General features: G+C 44.3%; 1 protein-coding gene across 1 annotated transcript in view; it reads right to left on the minus strand.

The window, feature by feature from the left end:
* Window positions 1–24875, minus strand: part of cacna1g (calcium channel, voltage-dependent, T type, alpha 1G subunit) — a 369805-nt gene that overhangs the window by 111406 nt on the left and 233524 nt on the right. The window contains exons 19-20 of the mRNA XM_068004449.1: window positions 17778–17846; window positions 16042–16226 (exon numbers count right to left, since the gene is read on the minus strand). Coding sequence (XP_067860550.1) covers window positions 16042–16226; window positions 17778–17846 — 254 coding nt within the window. The remainder of the gene's footprint in view (window positions 1–16041; window positions 16227–17777; window positions 17847–24875) is intronic.

Here is a 24875-nt window from a genome sequence, read left to right on the forward strand (position 1 = left end):
TTTATTTCTCTTCCATTTTCAGGTGGCTGGAGTCCGTGGAACGTTACCCAGCATTTGAGGTGCCTTCAATAAGGGAAAAAATTTGAGGCGGCAAAAAAGCTGAGATTTATATTTTTTGGGGGAGAGGGAAATCAAGGCCCTAAGATTTGTGCGAAAGCAATTTTCCCACGATACGCGATGGCCGGTATAACGTGGGAGCGCTATTACAGTAATCAACAAGAATGTTCCTTCTGCGTGGTGACCTTTTGCCTAGTTGTTTCCAGCTCCACTCTGATCTGCAGCTGTTTCTGCCCAAAATAAACGGAGCACTTAAGACGCTATAACCGGCAACTTTGAAATTGATGTTAATGCAAATGGATGATGGGAATTGGGTAAATACTTGGGAAAAAATTTACTGGGCTATGGGGAAAGAGTAGGGGAATGGGACTAATTGGATCGCTCTTTCAAAGATGTGGCACAGGCACGATGGGCCGAATGGCCTCCTTCTGTGCTCTAACATACTACGATAAGCGACTGCCCATTTTAAATGGGGACGTTTTAAGTGGTGGGGACTGTAATCGGAAAGGTGACACCAGTCTGCCAAATGAGTCTCTCTCCTACTCTATTTGACGATATCATTCATTTTTGCATGCTTAAAAGATGAGAAGAGTTTGCATTGAACGACCATTTCTTTATAAATCACACTGAAGGACTGGTGGAGTTTCTTCTGCCCCACAGGCATGTTTTAGTTTACCAAAACAGGTCACTCATGTGAATCATCAGCTATTTTGTGGTTTGTCTAGTGGGGTCATTCTTTGCTTCTCTAATATAGTCTGTGACTGGAAATGAAAGACAGCTGTCACACAATGCTGAGAGCGCAGAGGTAGTTTATCTGCTCCTTAATCCTTTCACCAGGGTGTTCCCATCTAGAGGCTTAAGTAAAGTACCCCCAGAACAATGCAAGGCTCATAGAATTACACAGAATTTACAGCACAGAAACAGGCCATTCAACCCAAACGGTCTATGCCGGTGTATGTGTTCCACGCGAGCCTCCTTCCACCCTATTCATCTCACCCTATCTGCATATCCTTCTACTCCTTTCTCTCTCTTGTACTTATCTAGTTTCCCCTTAAATGCAATATTCCATTCCGTGCTCTTTACGTTACCATGCAGGGGATGAATAATCTGAACAGAAACAAAGAAGGCTAAAGGAGACGCACATTCATAAAATGAATTTAACCTCAGTTACATTGCCTCTGACTGAAGTGCTGGTGGCGCCAAGCCCAAAGGGCCAGGAGTTTGATTCAACTTTAAGTTTGCCTAACTTCACTATGCCAGTGTTTACTACTTAGCTCAGAGGGTGGGCTGGGTGACAGCAGGTCAAATGGTCCATCTTGAATGAGTGTGTGCAGTAAAGAAGACGGGGCAGTATACCCAAATAGAAGGGCAGAATCTCTTAAACACAGAGGCGCGGAGACTGAAAATGGAAGAAAAATAAAAGGACGAAGGCTGCCTCACGTGAAACACAGCGTGCAGGTTCAAAGGGCGTGCAGGTTCAAAGGGCACCTGCTATGCTCGAAAACAAATTCTGCAACTCTGCAAACTGGATTCCCTAACTCCAGCTGCACTACTGGCCGCTAGTGGAAAGATGGGGCCTCTCAGTACAAGCACCCAGAAAGTTGTTCTGTCCCCGATGCAGGATGACATTGATGGAAAAATTCACCAACACCAGCACCCCACCAACAGATTGGGAATTAAGCGAATGTGTGGAATTCTTGGAGAGCGACTGAGGAAGTAGCACTTTTGACAGGAATAGAATTTTGAAAGTTGGGATGAAGAGCGGGCAAATCTAAATTGCTAGACTTGTAATTCTAGGCAAAGATGATAATATATTTAAACTGTATGCAGAACAATAAATGGTTGGCAGCATCTTGGAAGATTTCTTTATATTACGTCAACTGAGTTCAATGATTCCACGGCATTTTTAATATATTAAAAGTCTTTCCCTGTCATAGCCAGTGTTACAAACTTATCCTCCAACTCACCAGGAGCAAAACCGCTGGAGATTTACTGTTAATATATTAGATGTGTTTCAGATGTTCCACCCCTCCTCCCCGCCCCCATGGCAGTTATTTGGCAGAGGAGACTGCCAGAAACTAAAGAGTTCCAGGGGGTTCCACCAGTTATCTCGCTGGAGTAACAGCGGGGAACCACCGGGGAATTTCGGCCCCAATTTGATTTATTCGAGCTCGGTAAATCAGCGGCCCTGTTAATATTCGGGATGTTACACGGCATAAAACAGTGTATTCTCACCCCGTGCCACACGGCAGAAGATCCACAAGCAGTTAAACAAAAGCAAAAAAAATAAACGATAAGGGGAGATTTTCCTCTTCGTGTCTGGGGGACATTCAGTTCCCGGGTAGAGCGAGGGGGAAATGGGGTAGGAGACCTGTTGTGTCGGGCATTACTGGAGCCGCGCCTGCAATAAAGGAAAACCGCCCTTCAGGTCTTTTAAGGAACAACAAATGTTAGTCTGGGAGTTTAAAGCTGTAATTCAATGCCACAGCACTGCTACGCAAGTGAAGCTCTAATGGCTCATAAACATCCGCAGAATCCTACAATTAAATTACTGCCTCCTGCTCTCTCTGCCAGACATTTGTGAGTTCTCAGAATACCTAATCTGCAGCTTATTTTTCAAAATAATAATTTTTAAAGAAAAGTTAATTAACTTTGACACACTGCATGCAGTGATGTGACCGAGCGAAAATGAGATAGATTTTGCACCATGGCATCACATGACAGGAGCTGTAGTACTATGCGCAGTGTTGGAAATAACAATACATTAGAAAATACTGGTGGGGGAACTATCACTATTGGAAGGTTATTGGTGGGGGAACTATCACTATTGGTAGATTAGTAGTGAGAAGGACCGTCATTGTTGGAAGGTTATTGATGTGAGGGGCTGTCACTGTTGGAAGGTTATTGATGTAAGGGGCCAACCCCCAAGGGCAGCATTCCCTTAGTACTGCACTGGAGTGTCCGAGATTATGTGATTAAGTCATGGAATGAACCCACAACCTTCTGACTCAGAGGTGCCTTCTACTGAGCCACGTCAACATTTGGCTCCACCAAGAGCATTGATGCACTACCAACTGTTTGCAAATGTACAATGCAACCCTGTGTGATGAAACGTTGCAAGGCTAGGGTTTTCACCCAGCTCGGTTTGGACTGGACAGTCTGATTTTTAAGTGGGCTGTCTTAAATTTTTAAAAATATTAAGTGAACACCTAAGGTCAGTTTTATAAAATAAAAATCAAACTAAATCATTTCTATGTACCCTGTGCACTGTGAGGTGCTGAAGTAAATGACATTTTCAATGAATTTTCACCATCAGTGAAGCAAACGTCAGAACTTCAAGCTAGGATTCCTGCTCATGCTCTGGCCTTATTTCTCCACCAGTCCAGGACTGAACCTGGCAAAAGACAACGGTGGTGGTGGTGGGGGGGGGGGAGGGGGCAGGAGGCATAATTTTCAACTTGGGCAGAGGCAGGAAGCTGCCGATATTGGATTGGCTGCCTGTTATACACTCTGCCTGATTTTCCTTTCCATATAGCGGGCGGCCAATACAATACCGCCAGTTCTCTGCCACTGCCGAGGTTGAAAATTACAGCCAACAGTTCTCTGGTGGCTTTTCTCCTTCACCAGGATAATCATAGAGAATAATGGAATCTTACAGCATAGGAGGAGGCCATTTGGCCCATCGTGCCTGTCCCACTCCCCCTGCTCTTTCCCTATAGCCCTGCAAATTTTTCCCCTTCAAGTAAATATCCAATTCCCTTTTGAAAGTTACTATTGAATCTGCTTCCACCACCCTTTAATTACATTGAATGTACAGCACAGAAACAGGCCGGTGTTTATGCTCCACATGAGCCTCCTCCCTCCCTTCTTCATCTAATCATATCAGCTATTCCTTTCTCCCTCATGTGTTTATCTAGCTTCCACTTAAATGCATCTATGTTAGTCGCCTCAACCACTCCTTGTGGTAGCGAGTTCCACATTCTAACCACTGATTAAAGAAGTTTCTTCTGAATTCCCTATTGAATTTATTAGTGACGATCTTATATTTATGGCCCCTAGTTCTGGTGTTCCTCACAAGTGGAGACACCTTCTCTACCTCTACCCAATCAAACCCTTCAGAATCTTAAAGACCTCTATCAGGTCACCCCTCAGTCTTCTCTTTTCTAGAGTAGAAGGGCCCCAGCCTCAATCTTTCCTGGCAGGTATAACCTCTCAGTTCTGGTATCATACTTGTAAATCTTTTTTGCACCTTCTCTAGCGCCTTTTATTCTTTTTATAATATGGAGACCAGACCTGTTCACGGTACTCCAAGTGTGGGCTAACCAAGGTCCTATATAAGCTTAACGTAACGTCTCTGCTTTTCAATTCTATCTCGCTAGAAATGAACTCTAGTGCTTTGTTTGCTTTTTTATGGCCTTATTAACCTGCGTCACTACTTTTAGTGGTTTGTGTATCTGTACCCCCAGATCCCTCTGCTCCTCTACCCCATTTAGACTCTTTTTATCCAAGCAATATGTGGCCTCCTTATTCTTCCTACCAAAATGTAATACCTCACACTTATCTATATTGAAATATGTTTACCAATTACACGCCCATTGTGCAAGTTTATTAATGTCTTCTAGTATTTTGTCGCAGTCTTCCACAGTATTAACTATAGCCCCCAATTTGGAGTTGTCCGCAAATTTTGAAATTGTACTTCCGATTGCTGAGTCCAACTAGTTTATATAAATTGAGTATTGTGTCCCAGCACTAATCCTTGTGGAACAGCATTTCTCACCTTTTGCCAGTCTGAATAACTACCCTTAACCTCTACTCTCTGTTTTCTGTTCTGTATCCATTCTGCTACTTGTCCCCTGACTCCACATGCTTTGATCTTAGTCGAGGGCCTTTTGAAAATCTTTTGAAAATATATTACATCTACATCACCCCTATCTACTTTTTCTGTTACATAGAATCATAGAAAATTTACAGCACAGGAGGAGGCCATTCGGCCCATCGTGTCCATGCCGGCCGAAAATGAACCACCCAGCCTAATCGCACTGCCCAGCACTTGGTCCATAGCCTTGTAGGTCATGGTACTTCAGGTGCACATCCAGGTACTTTTTAAATGAGTTGAGGGTTTCTGATTCTACCACCCTTTCAGGCAGTGAGTTCTAGACCCCCACCACCCTGTGGGTGAAAAATTTTTTCCTCAGCTCCCCTCTAATCCTTCCACTAATCACTTTAAATCCCTGGTTATTGCCCTCTCTGCTAAGGGAAATAGGTCCTTCCTATCCACTCTATCTAGGCCCCTCATAATTTTATATACCTCAATTAAATCTCCCCTCAGCCTCCTCTGTTCCGAAGAAAACAACCCCAGCCTCTCCAATCTTTCCTCATAGCTAAAATTCTCCAGTCTTGGCAACATCCTCATAAATCTCCTCTGCACCCTCTCTAGTGCAATTACATCCTTCCTGTAATGTGGTGACCAGAACTGTACACAGTACTCAAGCTGTGGCCTAACCAGTGTTTTATACAGTTCCAGCATAACCTCCTTGCGGTTATATTCTATGCCTTGCCTAATAAAGGAAAGTATTCTATATGCCTTCTTAACCACCTTATCAATCTGTCCTGCTACCTTCAGGGATGTGTGGGCATGCACTCCAAGGTCCCTCACTTGCTCTACACCTTTCAGTATCCTCACAATTATTTTTTTTTATTCGTTCATGGGATGTGGGCGTCGCTGGTGAGGCCAGCATTTATTGCCCATCCCTAATTGCCCTTGAGAAGGTGGTGGTGAGCCGCTGCCTTGAACCGCTGCAGTCCGCGTGGTGAAAGTTCTCCCACAATGCTGTTAGAAAGGGAGTTCCAGGATATTGACCCAGCGACGATGAAGGAACGGCGATATATTTCCAAGTCGGGATGGTGTGTGACTTGAAGGGGAACGTGCAGATGGTGTTGTTCCCATGTGCCTGCTGATTTTGTCCTTCTAAGTGGTAGAGGTCGTGGGTTTGGGAGGTGCTGTCGAAGAAGCCTTGGCGAGTTGCTGCAGTGCATCCTGTGGATGGTACACACTGTAGTCACCATGTGCCGGTGGTGAAGGGAGCGAATGTTTAGGGTGGTGGATGGGGTGCCAATCAAATGGGCTGCTTTGTCCTGGATGGTGTTGAGCTTCTTAAGTGTTGTTGGAGCTGCACTCATCCAGGCAAGTGGAGAGTATTCCATCACACTCCTGACTTGTGCCTTGTAGATGGTGGAAAGGCTTTGGGGAGTCAGGAGGTGAGTCACTCGCTGCAGAATACCCAGCCTCTGATCTGCTCTTGTAGTCACAGTATTTATATGGCTGGTCCAGTTAAGTTTCTGGTCAATGGTGACCCCCAGGATGTTGATGGTGGGGGATTCAGCGATGGTAATGCCGCTGAATGTCAAGGGAAGGTGGTTAGACTCTCTCTTGTTGGAGATGGTCATTGCCTGGCATTTGTCTGGCACGAATGTTACTTGCCACTTATGAGCCCAAGCCTGGATATTGTCCAGGTCTTGCTGTATGTGGGCTCGGACTGCTTCATTATTTGAGGGGTTGCGAATGGAACTGAACACTGTGCAATCATCAGCATACATCCCCATTTCTGACCTTATGATGGAGGGAAGGTCATTGATGAAGCAGCTTAAGATGGTTGGGCCTAGGACACTGCCCTGAGGAACTCCTGCAGCAATGTCCTGGGGCTGAGATGATTGGCCTCCAACAACCACTACCATCTTCCTTTGTGCTAGGTATGACTCCAGCCACTGGAGAGTTTTCCCCCTGATTCCCATTGACTTCAATTTTACTAGGGATCCTTGGTGCCACACTCGGTCAAATGCTGCCTTGATGTCAAGGGCAGTCACTCTCACCTCACCTCTGGAATTCAGCACTTTTGTCCATGTTTGGACCAAGGCTGTAATGAGGTCTGGAGCCGAGTGGTCCTGACGGAACCCAAACTGAGCATCGGTGAGCAGGTTATTGGTGAGTAAGTGTCGCTTGATAGTACTGTAGACAACACTGTCCATCACTTTGCTGATAATTGAGAGTAGACTGATGGGGCAGTAATTGGCTGGATTGGATTTGTCCTGCTTTTTGTGGACAGGACGTACCTGGGCAATTTTCCACATTGTCGGGTGGATGCCAGTGTTGTAGCTGTACTGGAACAGCTTGGCTAGAGGCACAGCTAGTTCTGGAGCACAAGTCTTCAGCACTACAGCCGAGATGTTGTCGGGGCACATAGCCTTTGCTGTATTCAGTGCACTCAGCCGTTTCTTGATATCATGTGGAGTGAATCGAATTGGCCGAAGACTGGCTTCTGTGATGGTGGGGATATTGGAAGGAGGCCTAGATGGATCATCCATTGTGTACTCCCTTGCCTTGTTTGCCCTCCCCAAATGCATTACCTCACACTTCTCTGGATTGAACTCCATTTGCCACTTTTCTGCTCACCTGATCAGTCCTTCCTGCAGTCTACAGCTTTCCTCCTCACTATCAACCACGCGGCCAATTTTTGTATCATCTGCAAACTTCTTAATCATGCCCCCTACATTTAAGTCCAATTCATTAATTTCTATCACAAAAAGCAAGGGACCTCGTACTGAGCCCTGCGGAACCCCACTGGAAACAGCCTTCCAGTCTCAAAAACACCCATCAACCATTACCCTTTGCTTCCTGCCACTGAGCCAATTTTGGATCCAACTTGTCACTCTCCCTTGGATCCCACAGGCTTGTACTTTTTTGACCAGTTTGCCATGTGAGACCTTGTCAAAAGCCTTGCTGAAAATCCACGTGAACTACATCAAACGCACTACCCTCATCGACCCTCCTTGTTACCTCCTCAAAAAATTCAATCAAGTTGGTCAGACATGGTCTTCCCTTAAGAAATCCATACTGACTGTCCTTAATTAATCCGTGCCTTTCTAAGTGACGGTTTATCCTGTCCCTCAGAATTGATTCCAATAATTTGCCCACCACCAAGGTTAGACTGACTGGCCTGTAATTACTCAGTCTATCCCTCCCTTCCTTTTTAAACAATGATACAATGTTAACAGTCTTCCAATCCTCCTGCATCACGCCTGTATCTGGTGAGGATTGGAAAATGATGGTCAGAGCCTCTACTATTTCCTCCCTTGCTTCTTTTAACAGCCTGGGATACATTTCATCCGGGCCTGGTGTTTTATCTACTTTCAAAGATGCTAATCCCCTTAATATTTCCTAAGTTTCCTATTCACTAAGTTTATCCCATCCAATATTTCACACTCATCCTCCTTAACGACAATGTCTGCATCGTCCCTCTCGTTTGTGAAGACAGACAAAAGTATTCATTAAGAACCAAAACAAATCTTCCGCCTCCACACATAGGTTAACTGTTTGCTCTCTAATCCTACTCTTTCTTTAGTTATCCTCTTGCTTTTAATGTATTTATAAAACATCTTTGGGTTTTCCTTGATTTTACTTGCCAATATTTTTTCATGCCCTCTCTTTGCTTTCCTAATTTCCTTTTTAATTTCACCCCTGCACCTTTTATATTCCTCTAGGCTTTCTGTAGGTGGTGAACAAATAAACAACTAATGGGAGGAGGAGGCTCTGTAAACATCCCCATCCTCAATGATGGCGGAGTCCAGCATGTGAGCGCAAAAGACAAGGCTGAAGCGTTTGCAACCATCTTCAGCCAGAAGTGTCGAGTGGATGATCCATCTCGGCCTCCTCCCGATATCCCCACCATCACAGAAGCCAGTCTTCAGCCAATTCGATTCACTCCATGTGATTTCAAGAAATGGTTGACTGCACTGGATACAACAAAGGCCCCGACAACATCCCGGCTGTAGTGCTGAAGACCTGTGCTCCAGAACTAGCCGCGCCTCTAGCCAAGCTGTTCCAGTACAGCTACAACACTGGCAACCACCCGACAATGTGGAAAATTGCCCAGGTATGTCCTGTCCACAAAAAGCAGGGCAAATCCAATCCGGTCAATTACCACCCCATCAGTCTACTCTCAATCATTGGCAAAGTGATGGAAGGTGTCGTCGACAGTGCTATAAACCGGCACTTACTCACCAATAACCTGTTCATCGATGCTCAGTTTGGGTTCCGCCAGGACCACTCGGCTCCAGACCTCATTACAGCCTTGGTCCAAACATGAACAAAAGAGCTGCATTCCAGAGGTGAGGTGAGAGTGACTGCCCTTGACATCAAGGCAGCATTTGACCGAGTGTGGCACCAAGGAGCCCTAGTAAAATTGAAGTCAATGGGAATCAGTGGCTGGAGTCATACCTAGCACAAAGGAAGATGGTAATGGTTGTTGGAGGCCAATCATCTCAGCCCCAGGACATTGCTGCAGGAGTTCCTCAGGGCAGTGTCCTCGGCCCAACCATCTTCAGCTGCTTCATCAATGACCTTCCCTCCATCATAAGGTCAGAAATGGGGATGTTTGCTGATGATTGCACAGTGTTCAGTTCCATTCGCAACCCCTCAAATAATGAGCAGTCCGTGCCCGCATGCAGCAAGACCTGGACAACATCCAGGTCTTGGGCTGATAAGTGGCAACTAACATTCATGCCAGACAAGTGCCAGGCAATGACCATCTCCAACAAGAGAGAGTCTAACCACCTCCCCTTGACATTCAACGGAATTACCATCGCCGTATCCCCCACCATCAACATCCTAGGGGTCACCATTGACCAGAAACTTAACTGGACCAGCCATATAAATATTGTGGCTACAAGAGCAGGTCAGAGGCTGGGTATTCTGCAGCGAGGGACTCACCTCCTGACTCCCCAAAGCCTTTCCACCATCTACAAGACACAAGTCAGGAGTGTGATGGAATACTCTCCACTTGCCTGGATGAGTGCAGCTCCAACAACACTCAAGATGCTCGACCATCCAGGACAAGGCAGCCCGCTTGATTGGCACCCCATCCACCACCCTAAACATTCACTCCCTTCACCACCGGCGCACTGTGGCTGCAGTGTGTACCATCCACAAGATGCACTGCAGCAATTCGCCAAGGCTTCTTTCAACAACACAATAAGAGATAGGAGCAGGAGTAGGCCATTCAGCCCCTCGAGCCTGCTACGCCATTCAATGAGATCGTGGCTAATCTGATTTTGACTTCAACTCCACTTCCCCGCCCTTTCCCCATAAGCTTTGACTCCCTTGCTGATCAAAAATTTGTCAAACTGAGCCTTGAATGTATTCAATGACTCAGCCTCCACAGCTTTTTGGGGTAAAGAATTCCAAAGATTCATGAACCTCTGGGAGAAGAAATTCCCCCTCATTTCCGTCTTAAACGTGCGACCTCTTATTCTGAGCCTACGCCCCCTAGTTTTAATTTCCCCCATGAGGGTAACATCCTCTCAGCATCTACCCTATCGAGTCCCCACAGAATCTTGTATGTTTCAATATGATCTCCTCTCATTCTTCTGAACTCCAATGAGTATGGACCCAACCTGTTCAATCTTTCCTCATAAGACAACCCTTCCATACCCGGAATCAACCTAGTGAACCTTCTCTGATCTGCCTCCAATGCAATTATGTCCTTCCTTAAATAAGGGCACCAGAACTGTACGTAGTACTCCAGGTGTGGTCTCACCAGCACCCTGTACAGTTCTAGCATGACTTCCCTGCTTTTATACTCCAAGTCCTTCGAAATAAAGCCCAATATTCTGTTTGCCTTCTGGACTACCTGCTGCACCTGTATGTTGACTTTTTGTGTTTCATGTACGGGGACACCCAGATCCCTCTGTACCGCAGCATTTTGTCGTATTTCTCCATTCAAATAATATTTTGCTTTTTTATTTTTCCTCCCAAAGTGGATGACTTCCAAACCTCCCAAACCCGCGACCTCCACCACCTAGAAGGACAAGGGCAGCAGGCACATGGGAACAACACCACCTGCACGTTCCCCTCCAAGTAACACACCATCCAGACTTGCAAATATATCGCCGTACCTTCATCGTCGCTGGGTCAAAATCCTGGAACTCCCTTCCTAACAGTACTGTGGGAGAATCTTCACCACATGGATTGCAGCGGTTCAAGAAGACGGCTCACCACCACCTTCTCAAGGGCAATTAGGGATGGGCAATAAATGCTGGCCTTGCCAGCGACACCCGTAACGAATAAAAAAAAGTACTGAGTTCTCGGTGTCTGACTTAAGCTTTCCTTTTCTGCCTTGTCTTACCCTGTATGCTCCTTGACATCCAGGGGGCTTTAGATTTGGCAGCCCCACCCTTCTTCTTTGTGGGAACATGTTTACTCTGCACCCCTTGAATCTCCCCCTTGAATGCCTTCCACTGCTGACATTGATTTACCTTCAAGTAGCTGTTTCGAGTCCATTTTTGCTAAATCACTTCTTAGCTTAGTAATATTGGCCTTTCTCCAGTTGAGAACTTTAACTCCTGTTCTATCTTTGTTCTTTTCCATAACTATGCTAAAACCAGCTGAATTATGATCACTACCACCAAAATGCTCTCCCACTGATACTCCTTCCACCTCCCCGGCTTCATTTCCTAAAACTAAATCCAGAACTGCCCCCTCTCTTGTTGGGCTTGCTACATACTGGCTAAAAAAACTCTCCTGATTGCAATATAAGAATTTTGTGCCCTCTATACCCTTCACACTGATTGTATCCCAGTTAATATTAGGGTGGTTAAAATCCTCTACTATTACTGCCCTACTGTTTTTGCACTTCTCAGAAATTTGTCTACATATTTGCTCTTCTATCTCCCTCTGACCGTTTGCGGGGTCTATAGTACACTCCCAGCAGTGTGACTGCCCCTTTTTTGTTCCTTAGCTCAACCCATATGGCCTCATCTGATCATCCCTCCTCACAGCTGTAATTGTTTCTTTAACCAAAATTGCCACCCCCTCTTCCTTTTTTTGTCCCCTTCTCTATCTTGTCTGAAAACCCTGTAACCAGGAACGTTGAGCTGCCATTCCTGCCCCTGTTTAAGCCGTGTTTCTGTAATAGCTAAGATATCGTGCTGCCACGTGTCTATCTGTGCCCTCAGCTCATCTGCCTTATTCACTATACTCCTTGCATTGAGGTATATATCTTTAAGCACTGCCAAACTCCCTTGTTGTTTATTTTCTAACCTTTGTTTCCTCTGCCTTCCTAAGTCACTTACTAATTTTCTGCCTTCTATCTCCAGTTCTGATTATGTCCCAACTGAATCTATACTCAGGTTCCCTTCTTCCAAGAACTCAATAAGGTTGGTCAAGCATGACCTTCCATTTTGAAATCGGAGTAGACTACTCTTCATTATATTTTTGGTTTAAGGCAGCGCATTCCAGATCATAACAACTCACTGCGTAAAAAAATTTCTCCCCATCTCCCCTCTGATTCTTTTGCCAATTAACTTAAATCTGTGTCCTTTGGTTATTGAACCTACTGCTGGTAGAAACAGTTTCACAAAACCCTTCATAATTTTGAATCTCTATTAGATTTCCTTCTCTGCTCGAAGGAGAACAATCCCAGCTTCTATGGTGTCTCCACGTAACTGAAGTCCCTCATTCCTTTTAAAAGAAAACCGCACCAATTCATTTTTTTCAACTTTGCTCTGGTGATGTAGGATAATGAGTTCGTGAACACTTTCCTATTTTAAAATGTTTTCTAGACATTTGCAAACTATAACCACATGCTGTCTTTAAAGGGAAGAAGCTGTCGGGGCAAAGTCAAGAACAAGTCGGGGTTTCCTTGGAGCCAATGGTCAGCACATCCTTTATCCAGAGGCTGAGATGCGATTGAAACAGATTTGTGTAACTGACAAAGTGAACACTTTAGTCTCCCAGCAGTCAAGTTACTTTTTTAATTCCCTAATTACTTCGCCTAGAAATCTGCTTTGAATTATTTTACCACCTGCTTCACACATGCAAAATCTACATATGTGGAGTGACGCAAAAGCTGAACTGATTGCAACATTCCTAGAGTTCCTCTTACATCGGGGGAACCAGTGGATGAAGTATATTTGGATTTTCAAAAAGCATTTGATAAGGTGCCACACAAGAGGTTGTTGCACAAGATTAGGGCTCATGGGATTGGGGGTAATATGGATGTGAATGTTAATGGTATGTTAGCCTCCTTGCAAAGGGCTTGGCGTATAAGAGAGCATGGATTGAGGATTGGTTAACGGACAGAAAACACAGAGTAGGAATAAACGGGTCATTTTTGGGTTGGCAGGCTGTAACTAGTGGGGTGCGGCAAGGATCAGTGCTTGGGCCTCAGCTATTTACAATATATATCAATGACTTAGATGAGGGGACTGAGTGTAATATATCCAAGTTTGCTGACGATACAAAGCTCGGTGGGAAAGTAAGTTGTGAGAAGGGTGCAAAAAGACAGGTTAAGTGAACAGGTGAGAAGGTGGCAGATGGAGTATAATGTGCGGAAATATGAAATTATCCAATTTGGTAGGATGAATAGAAAAGCAGAATATTTTTTAAAAGGTGAGAGACTAAAAAATGTTGGTAGTCAGAGGGATTTGGTTGTCCTTGTAAATGAACCACAGAAAGTTAACATGCAGGTACAGCAAGCAATTAGGAAAGCAAATGATGTGATGGCCTTTATTGCAAAGGGGTTAGAGTATAAGAGTAAGGAAGTCTTGCCGCAATTATATAGGGCTCTGGATCACACCTGGAGTACTGTGTACAGTTTTGGTCTCCTTACCTAAGGAAGGATATACTTGCCTTATGGGGGTGCAATGAAGGTTCACTAGATTGATTCCTGGGATGAGAGGGTTGTCCTATGAGGAAAGATTGAGTAGAATGGGCCTATATTCTCGGAGTTTAGAAAAATGAGAGGCGATCTCATTGAAATGTATAAAATTCTTAGAGGGCTTGACAGGGTAAATGCTGAGAGGTTGTTTCCTCTCAGGAACTGAGAGAACTAGGGGTCATAGTCTCAAGATAAGAGGTCGACCGTTTAGGACCAAGATGAGGAAAAATTTCTTCACTCAGAGCGTTGTGAATCTTTGGAATTCTCTACCCCAGAGGGCTGTGGATGATTAGTCGTTGAGTACACTCAAGACTGCGATCGATGGATACTTGGACACTGAGGGAATCAAGGGATATGGGGATAGGGCAGGAAAGTGGAATTGAGATAGAAGATCAGCCATGATCTTATTGAATGGCAGAACAGGCTTGAGGGGCCGTATGGCCTACTCCTACTCCTATTCCTTATGTTCTTACATGATTCAACAGGTAGAAACAAGCATAGATGAAGGTAGATTAAAATAGGGAAAAGTAACATTATGAAATTGTGACCATAGCAACCACCTGAACAGCAAAGCAAGTGAAGTTCTTGTGGGTTCTAAAATATCCTAGAAAATGTCAGACAGGTCACTAGCTGCAGCTCCATAATGACGATTCCTTAATGGGTGCTCTGCAATTCAACTTGAATTACAAGAATTTTCAGCACCACGGAAAGGTCGTTATGCTCAACTAACACATTCCTTTCTGACTATCTAACTATCTTCTCACCAAGTCCCTTTAGTCTCCAGAAATCCACTGAGTTGCCTCCTGAGTCCATTTATACTACGCAAATGAAAATGATTCTCAGCAAGGAACTGATAATTTTGGAACATAGGAACAGGAGTAGTCCATTCAACTCCTCGAGCTTGCTCTGCCATTCAATTAGATCATGGCTGATCTGTATCTTAACTCCATTTACCCGCTTTGGTTCCGTAACCCTTAATACCCTTGCCTAACAAAAATCTATCAATCTTAGTGTTGAAATTTTGAATTGACCCCTCGCCTTAACAGCTTTCTGGGGAGAGAGTTCCAGATTTCCACTCCCCTTTGTGTGAAGAACTGCTTCCTGACATTACACCGGAACGGCCTAGCTCTTATTTTAAGATAACTCCCCTTTGTTTTGGACTCTCTCACCAGAGGAAATAGTTTCTCTCTATTTACCTTATGAAATCCTTTAATCATCTTAAACTCCTCAATTAGATCACCCCTTAATCTTCTACACTCAAGGGAGTACAAGCCTAGTTTATGCAATGATTTCATTTCCTAATGAAAACATATGTATAAATAATGCTTGATTCCTAATGGCAATCAAGCAAAACTCAAGTATACTCATCTGTTTTTCCCTCTGCGGTGATCAATCCTGGCCTGCTGTCCTCCACGTGACACTAAACCCTTCCCACTCTGTCCAGACGCAGCAGCAGAGAACTGTCAAGCTGGTTGAACCCGTTACTTATTCTACCGACTGTCAACACCACCAAATTAAAGCATTATTCCTTTTAGAGCAGACGTATCGGGGGAATTTTACAAATCTGTGCTGGCAGCAAAGGGCCTTGTTTACCAGCTGCACATGTCAGAAATCTGGGTGGGCACCACACACAATTTTACGGCCTTTGTGTAAGAAAATAATTGAAAGAACTTGCATTTATATACCGTCTTTCACAACCTCAAGTGCTTCATAGCCAAAGAAGTACTTTTTTTGAAGTGTAGTTACTGTTGTAATGTAGGAAATGCAGCAGCTAATTTGCACACAGCAAGGTCTCACAAACAACAATGAGATAATGACCAGATGATCTGTTTTACGGTGCTGTTTGAGGGACAAATATTTGCCAGGACACCAGGGAGACCTTCCCTGCTCTTCTTTGAAATAACACCATGGGATCTTTTATGTTCTTCTGAGGAGGTGACAGGGTATGGGTTTAACATCTCATCTGAAAGATGCCCTCAGTGCTGCACTGGTGAGTCAGTCTAGATTTTATGCTCAAGCTTCTGGAGCAGTGCTTGAACCCACAACCTTCTGACTCAGAGGCAAGAGTGCTACCAACTGAGCTGAGGCAGATATCTAAACATAGGCAAGAGGCAGCCAAATTCCCCATTTATGTTGCTGACAGGGGGGTGTCCCTGCTGGCAAGAAACGTGTAAAATGACCCCTGATTAGTTCAGGTATCTGAAATCTTGGCTCAGTTTTTCTATCAGGCTGCTGATCTCGAACCCTGTCGGGACGCCTTGAGTTAGATTACCGGAGGGGGCGGAGAGTGCGTAACAGGCGAAGGACCCGCAGCATTCCGAGAATCTTCGTTCCGCTGTCAGAAACCATGGAGACCAGAATATCGATAACCGAAATCATCACCAGCAGCCCATCCAGAACATTCCAGGAGCTCTTGAGATATGACCGCTGACCAAAGCAAAGGCCCATTGCCACCAACTGCAAAGGAGAGCAGGAAAGAAGTATTTACTACTGGGGTGCAGTAATGTAGTGGTTATGTTACTGGACTAATATCCCAGAGAATATGAGTCCAAATCCCACCACGGCAATTTGAGAATTTGAATTCAGTTTAAAAAAATTCTAAAAATAAAAAGTTGGTACCAGTAAAAGTGATCATGAAGCTGTCAGATTGTCATAAAAACCCAACTGGTTTGTTAATGTCCTTTAGGGAGAAATAAATCTGCTGTCCTTACTCAGACTGAGCTATGTGTGACTCTAATTCCACACCATGGTAGTTGACTCTTAATTGCCCTCTGAAGTGGCCCAGCAAGCCACTCAGTTATATCAAATTGCTACCAATGGTTCGAGATCAAGGCCCACCACTACTTTCTTACGGCAATTAGGGATGGGCAATACATGCTGGCCTCACCAGCGACGCCCACATCCCAAGAATTAATAATTTTTCTTTAGAGAGGATTCAAAGTATATCCAAAAAATGGGCCACTGATCTATAAAGAGCTAAATCCATTCTCATTGTAAGAAAGATGATTGGAGGAAACATGATCTAGAGATGGCAGCGTAGAGAGAGCCTCACTCTGTACCTTATCCACGCTGTAACTGCTCAGGGTGGTGGGGGGGGGGGGGCGGGGGGAGGGTGAGGGTGTGGGGAGTGCCTGATTGTGATGCAGGGTGGGAAAGTGTGGGAAAATTTTCCATTCCCAGTACTAATCCATTCCATCTTGATAAGCACAAAGGTCGGGAATTTCCTCGGGCGATCTCCCGATTGGCCATCATAGCTTCGGTGGAAGCCTTTAACAAACAGGTTTCCGCTGATCTCCCACCGGAGTTACCAATTTCTATTTATTCTCATCAGTTACGTGGAGAAACTAGAGAAACTGGGGTTGTTTGCCTTAAAGCTGAGCAGGTTAAAGGGAGATTTGATAGAAGTGTTCAAAATCATGAAGGGTTTTGACAGAGAAATTAAGGACAAACTGTTTCCAGTGGCAGAAGGATTGGTGATCAGAGGACACAGATTTAAGGTAGTTGGCAAAAGAACCAGAGGCGACATGAGGAGAATTTTTTTAGGTAGTGTGTTGTTATAATCTGGAATACACTGCCTGAAAGGGTGGTGGGAGCAGATTCAGTAATAACTTTCAAAAGGGAATTGGATGAATACATGAAGGGGAAAAAATTGCAGGGCTATGGGGAAAGGGCAGGGGTGTAGGACTAATTGGATAGCTCTTTCAAAGAGCCGGCACAGGCTCGATGGGCCGAATGGCCTCCTTCTGTGCTGTATCATTCTTTGATTTTATGAATTCACAATAGTCCTTTGTTCAGTGTGATCATTTTATGGGTGAAATCGCCAGTCCTTAATTTAACCTTTCCTCTTGATGAAAACTAAAGCTGACGGAGAGTGAATTGACCACACGGTGTATGTCCAGCTCCCAGAGGGGTTATGCTATCATGTTAAGGGCGGGGCCCTCTCTGTCAGATACAGACAATTATCTGAGGTTGTTTCAGCCTTTAAAAAACACAGTGGCTCAGGTTTACCTTTACTGCCATTTCAGTCAGGAAGATCACCGTGAAGATATAGTTCGACAACGTCAAGAAGATTCGCTCCTTTAAGAGAAGAAAAGATTCAATATCAGAAGCTATTTAGATAACCATGAGTCCCTAAAATATCAAAATTCTTAGCCCTGTTGCTGTATGTGGAGAGTGAATGAGGCACCACATGTTTGCCATCATCACCTCATTACAGGCAAGGGAACTCCAAGTAAATACCGTGAATGTTAGTTAACAACCCTGAGATGCCTGATTTCGGTTCTTCTGAAATGTATTGGACGCCGTTATTAATGCGCAAATCGGCCAGCAACTTGTGACGAGTAAGAGAAACCCTGTAAATTGTGAATCGCCACAAGCTGCTGGCCGATTCCCGCTGCTCCGCCGTTAGCTTTGCGAACACAGCATCTCGCCCTTAACCTCTCCGTGATTTTCATGAAGTTGCTACATTTGCACATTAACTGCCCATTAAACTCACCATGTGATATTTGTTAATGATTGCCAATCGACCTCCCTTGCCCAGAAAGTAAACAATTACAAGTGTGGAGTCTCATTCCTTCAGGTCGTGAATTGCTTTAGGAAGATTTTAAAAATGTCAAAGTTTTAATATTTAAATGTTTTTTCTTTCTTTTCTTTTCTGTCTCTCATTTCCCTCTCTCTTTATCCAATCTTCCTTTCCCTCTTCATTTCTCTGTCTTACATGATTTGACTCTAATTCACCCGTCTTCTCAGTCCTTTGTTTAGTTCTCAATCCTTTAATCTCATTTTTTGAAGAGATACACCGTTTGTCCCGTCATTCACCAAGGTCCCAGATGCCCTGTTACCCTCACCGTCCCGTCATTCACCAAGGTCCCAGATGCCCTGTTACCCTCACCGTCCCGTCATTCACCAAGGTCCCAGATGCCCTGTTACCCTCACCGTCCCGTCATTCACCAAGGTCCCAGATGCCCTGTTACCCTCACCATGCCGTTATCAGCTCACACTTCGAGCACCTTTGAGGGCAAAGAATTTTAAAACCTAAACGTGCAATCGCAAGTCTAATTAGTGGGGCACGCCGCGAGATGCCCCGCTCCAGCAAAACCTGGCCCCGTGTCTGTTGATCTCCTCACCAAATGACTGGACAATGCGGACAGTGCGACTGAGTCAGAGATTTCCAGGAGTTAGACGAGGGGATCAGAAAAAAGAGAGAAATTTTGAACACGGGATGGGTGTAGCAAGTGGTGGGTCTTAAGAAAAATGAATTAAAGGGCTCGATATTTTTTCTTTGACCACAGGTATTATGGATTAATAACAACACATTTGGAAATATTTATATAAAAGAAACTGGAGATACATTCAACTACATAACACACACCACAGCAGCATCCCTCCGGAAATAAATCAATGCCAAACAATAGCAGCAAATACCCTGAATGTTAAGAAATCAATAAGGCTTTTGCGATCTTGAATTTACGGGTTAAATGGGTTTTGGTTTAAATAGTGACATTTGCACAGAATATTCCTTTATTTATTTGGGAATTTATTATTTTGTACACAGGTTAATTTTCCCACCTAAATGCAACACACTTGAAAAGCTTGTAGTTTTTTTCAAGCCTCTCTTTCTCAAAAGCCATGGTTTCTCATATTGCTTCAGTCTGACTGACCATTTAAATGATTGCCCCCCGCTAAACACACACCAGCTGGACTTCATGCTATTTACCACTTGTTAATTGGTTTTAACTGGTCGAATTGCAGAACTGCTTCAGTCTGGAAGAACATCCATTGCTTCTGTGTTCTATCAAGTGATCAACTCGCTTATTAGAGTTGGACAGTGGTGTGGTGACATTTCAAAATCTTACCCTTTCTCAACAACACTTATTTCAGGAAGCTCAGAACTCACGTTTTGCTCTCTTTACATTCTCCGATGTAATTCTGAAGGCAGTGGAGGCCAAGTCATTAAATATATTCAAGAAGGAGATAGATATATTTCTTAATGCTAAAGGGATCAAGGGATATGGGGAAAAAGCAGGAACAGGGTACTGAGTTAGACGATCAGCCATGATCATTTTGAATGGCGGAGCAGGCCCGAAGGGCCGAATGGCCTACTCTTGCTCCTATTTTCTATGATGCTATGATTCTATGATAAACGAGCATTTTTTTTGTTGCTAATTTTAATATATTTTAGGATTGGAGTAAGACGAGAGCAGAGGTATGAATGGACAAAAAGTCAATGGTCATTTTCCACCAGCCATGCTTCTCTTTTCACTCATTTCTACTTTTTCATTAAATGTAACATCAAGACAGAAATATCCCACCAGGTGTGAAGTAATTACTTTCTGGAGGGGTTGGAATTCTGCTATTTTTAGAGCACTGGTTGATGCATTTGTTTAAAATAAATTGGTCAATGACTTTGTCAAATAGCGTGGGTGGAAATTTGACGCAGTGTTAACCAGATTGCTAAACGTCACTAAAAGCGATTATTTGCTCATTTATCTCATTGCTGTTTGTGGGGCCTTGCTGTGCACAAATTGGCTGTCACCCTTTCCTACATTACAACGCTGACTACACTTCAAAAGTACTTCATTGGCTGTGAAGTTATTTGGGACGTCCTGAGTATAATATAAATGCTAGTTCCTTCTTTAAAAATAGTGCACAGTGTAAACATGTTAACCAGAGTGCAGTTCAAACTCTTAAGTTACGTTTCCTTACCTTATAATCACTTCATCTAGTTCTCATCTGGTTATCTTGTCTGTAACTTATACAGTTCCACTCTATAAACCTAATAGGCTCTAAGTTCTGGAATTCCCTCCTTAAACTTCTCCGTCTCTCCGCCTCTCTCTCTCCTTTAAGACGGTCCCACTGCTTTTGGTCACCTGTCCAAATATCTCCTTTTTTGGCTCGGTGTCAATTTTTGTTTGATTATGCTCCTGTGAAGCACCTTGGGACGTTTCACTACGTTAAAGGCGGGAAAGTGGAGTTGAGGCCAAAGATCAGCCATGATTTTATCGAAAGGCGGAGCAGGCTTGAGGGGCCGTTTGGCCCACTCCTGCTCTTATTCCTTATGTTCTTATGTATATAAATGCAAATTGTTGTTAATAATTTATAAAACTTGGATCATGTCCCCTCTAATTATCTTTCTTTCAATGAGAATAGATTTAGCTCTTTATAGCCCAGTGGTCCATTTTTGTTATTATTTTTAAACCATTCTTGGGGTGTGGGCGTCGCTGGCAAGGCCAGCATTTATTACCCATCTCTAGTTGCCCTTGAGAAGATGGTGGTGGGGCTTCTCCTTGAACTGCTGCAGTCCATGTGGTGAAGGTACTCCCACATTGCTGTTAGGTAGGGAGTTCCACGATTTTGACCCAGAAACAATGAAGGAACCGCGATGTACGTCCAAGTCAGGATTGGTGACTTGGAGGGGAACTTGGAGGTGATGGTGCACCAATGCAACTGCTGCCCTTGACCTTCTAGGTGGTGGAGGTTGCGGGTTTGGGAGGTGCTGTTGAAGAAGCCTTGACGAGTTGCTACAGTGCATATCCCGCTATGACTTTTTATAACAAGACACAATAAAACTAATGATCCGCTCCATCAGATTACTGTCCAGGCAGTGAAGGTGAAAATTATCCCCAGTGTGTTTCACACAAAATTTCTATAGCAAGTCACAGTAATAATTGGGTCAGCTGATAAAGAAGATGGAGATTTACTGAAAAATAGTATACTCCAGGAATGCTGTTCTCCATATCAAGTAGTAAAATAAAAACTTAAATGAAAAACAGCAAAAAAATGTAATAAGACCATCAGCCCGGGAAGAACACTGGAGTATGTTATAAGAACATAAGAACATAAGAAATAGGAGCAGGAGTAGGCCAATTGGCCCCTCGAGCCTGCTCCGCCATTCAATAAGATCATGGCTGATCTGATCCTAACCTCAAATCTAAATTCATATCCAATTTCCTGCCCGCTCCCCGTAACCCCTAATTCCCTTTACTTCTAGGAAACTGTCTATTTCTGTTTTAAATTTATTTAATGATGTAGCTTCCACAGCTTCCTGGGGCAGCAAATTCCACAGACCTACTACCCTCTGAGTGAAGAAGTTTCTCCTCATCTCAGTTTTGAAAGAGCAGCCACTTATTCTAAGATTATGCCCCCTAGTTCTAGTTTCACCCATCCTTGGGAACATCCTTACCACATCCACCCGATCAAGCCCCTTCTAAGACAGTAGTGCACATCAGAGTTCAGAAGATGCTGATCGACTAGCAAATGTCCTCCTTGTGGTCTGAATCCATCAGTGTGTACTGTTTCTCAACAGCCAGTTATCTCGTTTGCCATATATAAAGAAATAAAGAACCTGCATTTATATAGTGCCTTCCACAGCCTTTAGGACGTTCCAAAGCGCTTTACAGCTAATTAAGTACTTTTAGAGTGTAGTCACTGTTGCACTATAGGGAAACATGACAGCTAATTACACCCTCAGTAATGCACTGAAGTGTCAGCCTAGATTAAGTGGTCAATTTTTTTAAATATTCGTTCATGGGATGTGGGCGTCGCTGGCAAAGTCAGCATTTATTGCCCATCCCTAATTGTTCTTGAGAAGGTGGTGGTGAGCCGCCTTCTTGAACTGCTGCAGTCCGTGTGGTGAAGGTTCTCCCACAGTGCTGTTAGGAAGGGAGTTCCAGTATTTTAACCCAGCGACGATGAAGGAACGACGATATATTTCCAAGTCGGGATGGTGTGTGACTTGGAGGGGAACATGCAGGTGGTGTTGTTCCCATGTGCCTGCTGCCCTTGTTCTTCTAGGTGGTAGATGTCGCGGGTTTGGGAGGTGCTGTCGAAGAAGCCTTGGCGAGTTGCTGCAGTGCATCCTGTGGATGGATGGGGTGCCAATCAAGTGGGTTGCTTTGTCCTGGCTGGTGTCGAGCTTCATGAGTGTTGTTGGAGCTGCACTCATCCAGGCACGCGGAGAGTATTCCATCACACTCCTGACTTGTACCTTGTAGATGGTGGAAAGGCTTTGGGGAGTCAGGAGGTGAATCACTCGCCGCAGAGTACCCAGCCTCTGACCTGCTCTTGTAGCCACAGTATTTATGTGGCTGGTCCAGTTAAGTTTCTGGTCAATGGTGGCTTCCAGGATATGAATGGTGGGGGATTCTGTGATGGTAATGCCGTCGAATGTCAAGGGAAGGTGGTTAGACTCCGTCTTGTTGGAGATGGTCATTGCCTGGCACTTGTCTAGTGCAAATGTTACTAGCCAGTTATCAGCCCAAGCCTGGATGTTGTCCAGGTCTTGCTGCATGCGGGCACGGACTGCTGCATTATCTGAGGGGTTGATAATGGAACTGAACACTATGCAATCATCAGCGAACATCCCCATTTTCTGACCTTATGATTGTGGGAAGGTCATTGATGAAGCAGCAGAAGATGGTTGGGCCTATGACACTGCCCTCAGGAATTCCTGCAGCAATGTCCTTGGGCTGAGATGGTTGGCCTCCAACAACCACTACTATCTTCCTTTGTGCTGGGTGTGACTCCAGCCACTGGAGAGTTTTCCCCCTGATTCCCATTGACTTCAATTTTACTAGGGTGAAATGCTTCCTTGATGTCAATGGCAGTGACTCTCACCTCACCTCTGGAATTCAGCTCTTTTGTCCATGTTTGGACCAAGGCTGTAATGAGGTCTGGAGCCGAGTGGTCCTGGCGAAACCCAAACTGAGCATCGGTGAGCAGGTTATTGGTGAGTAAGTGCCGCTTGATAGCACTGTCGACGACACCTTCCATCACTTTGCTGATGACTGAGAGTAGACTGATGGGGTGGTAATTGGCCTGATTGGATTTATCCTGTTTTTTGTGGACAGGACATACCTGGGCAATTTTCCACATTATTGGGTATTAGTGTTGTAGCTGTACTGGAAGAGCTTGGCTGGAGGCACGGCTAGTTCTGGAGCACAAGTCTTCAGCATTACAGCCGGGATGCTGTCGGGGCCCATAGCCTTTGCTGTATCCAGTGCACTCAGCCGTTTCTTGATATCACGTGGAGTGAATCGAATTGGCTGAAGACTGGCTTCTGTGATGATGGGGATATCGGGAGGAGGCCGAGATGGATCATCCACTGGCACTTCTGGCTGAAGATGGAGCGGGACTTGAAACCAAATCCTTCTGACTCAGAGATGAGAGTGCTAGAACTGAGCCACGATTGACACCTACTGGGGTGATTTACAGCAAAACTCTGTCTTTACTAAAAACCGCGGTCAAGCGTCATAATATTGCAGAACACCTGCCTTCCTGTAATGGGAACACAGATCCCAGGGAACAAGGCAGCTATCATGAAACATGCAAACTGCAACAGTAAAACTCCTAACTGGAATGTTCTGGGAAAAAAATCAATGTAAATATGCATTATTAAAAAAAAACATATGTATAAAAAACAATGCCCGAAAATACAGCTACAGCTTCTGATAGACGCCCAACAGTGGCCTTGCTCGTTGATACAACATTCTTTTGTGTTAGCCTATTTAAAATAAACAGGTTAATGCCTGCAGTAAAATAGCAGACAGAGTTGTATGAACACATTAAAAGTGTTTGCACACTGATATCGTAAACAGAATTTTGTAGGTTACAACTCTAACCATTATTTATTGCACGAATTAATAATGAATTGCTTTTTCTTCAATCTCTTTTTGGGAGACAGTTTTGCTGAGAGATTCCCAGTTCCAGATTTCCACAGCCAGGAGCTTGCCTCGTATACCCGACAGTCAGTCAGCAGTCACCTGTTTTTTTATGGTGATCCCAACTCCACCCCCCCCCACCACCGCCCGTAACAGAGTTATCACTACAGTGACAAAGAGAAGCAGCTCCAGCTGTCGGTTTAATATCAACAGGACGCAGCAAAATGCTCAAGGCTGCAAATCCATGACTCAAAGGTTACCCCATTACATGCCAACTTTACTTATTTCACTGCCAGCTTCACTCTGTGATTACTACTGCTTTGTTGCCACTGAGGCAATTTAAAAAAAAAAGATTTTTTTTCCAGCTGACTCAATAAGCAGTTCTTTCATGAAGGATGAATACAATATAAAATAACAGCTTATAGAAGTTTTAAAAGACGGCAGAAAC

The sequence above is a fragment of the Heptranchias perlo genome, chromosome 23, assembly GCF_035084215.1.
Source record: "Heptranchias perlo isolate sHepPer1 chromosome 23, sHepPer1.hap1, whole genome shotgun sequence".
Taxonomy (NCBI): Eukaryota; Metazoa; Chordata; class Chondrichthyes; order Hexanchiformes; family Hexanchidae; genus Heptranchias; species Heptranchias perlo.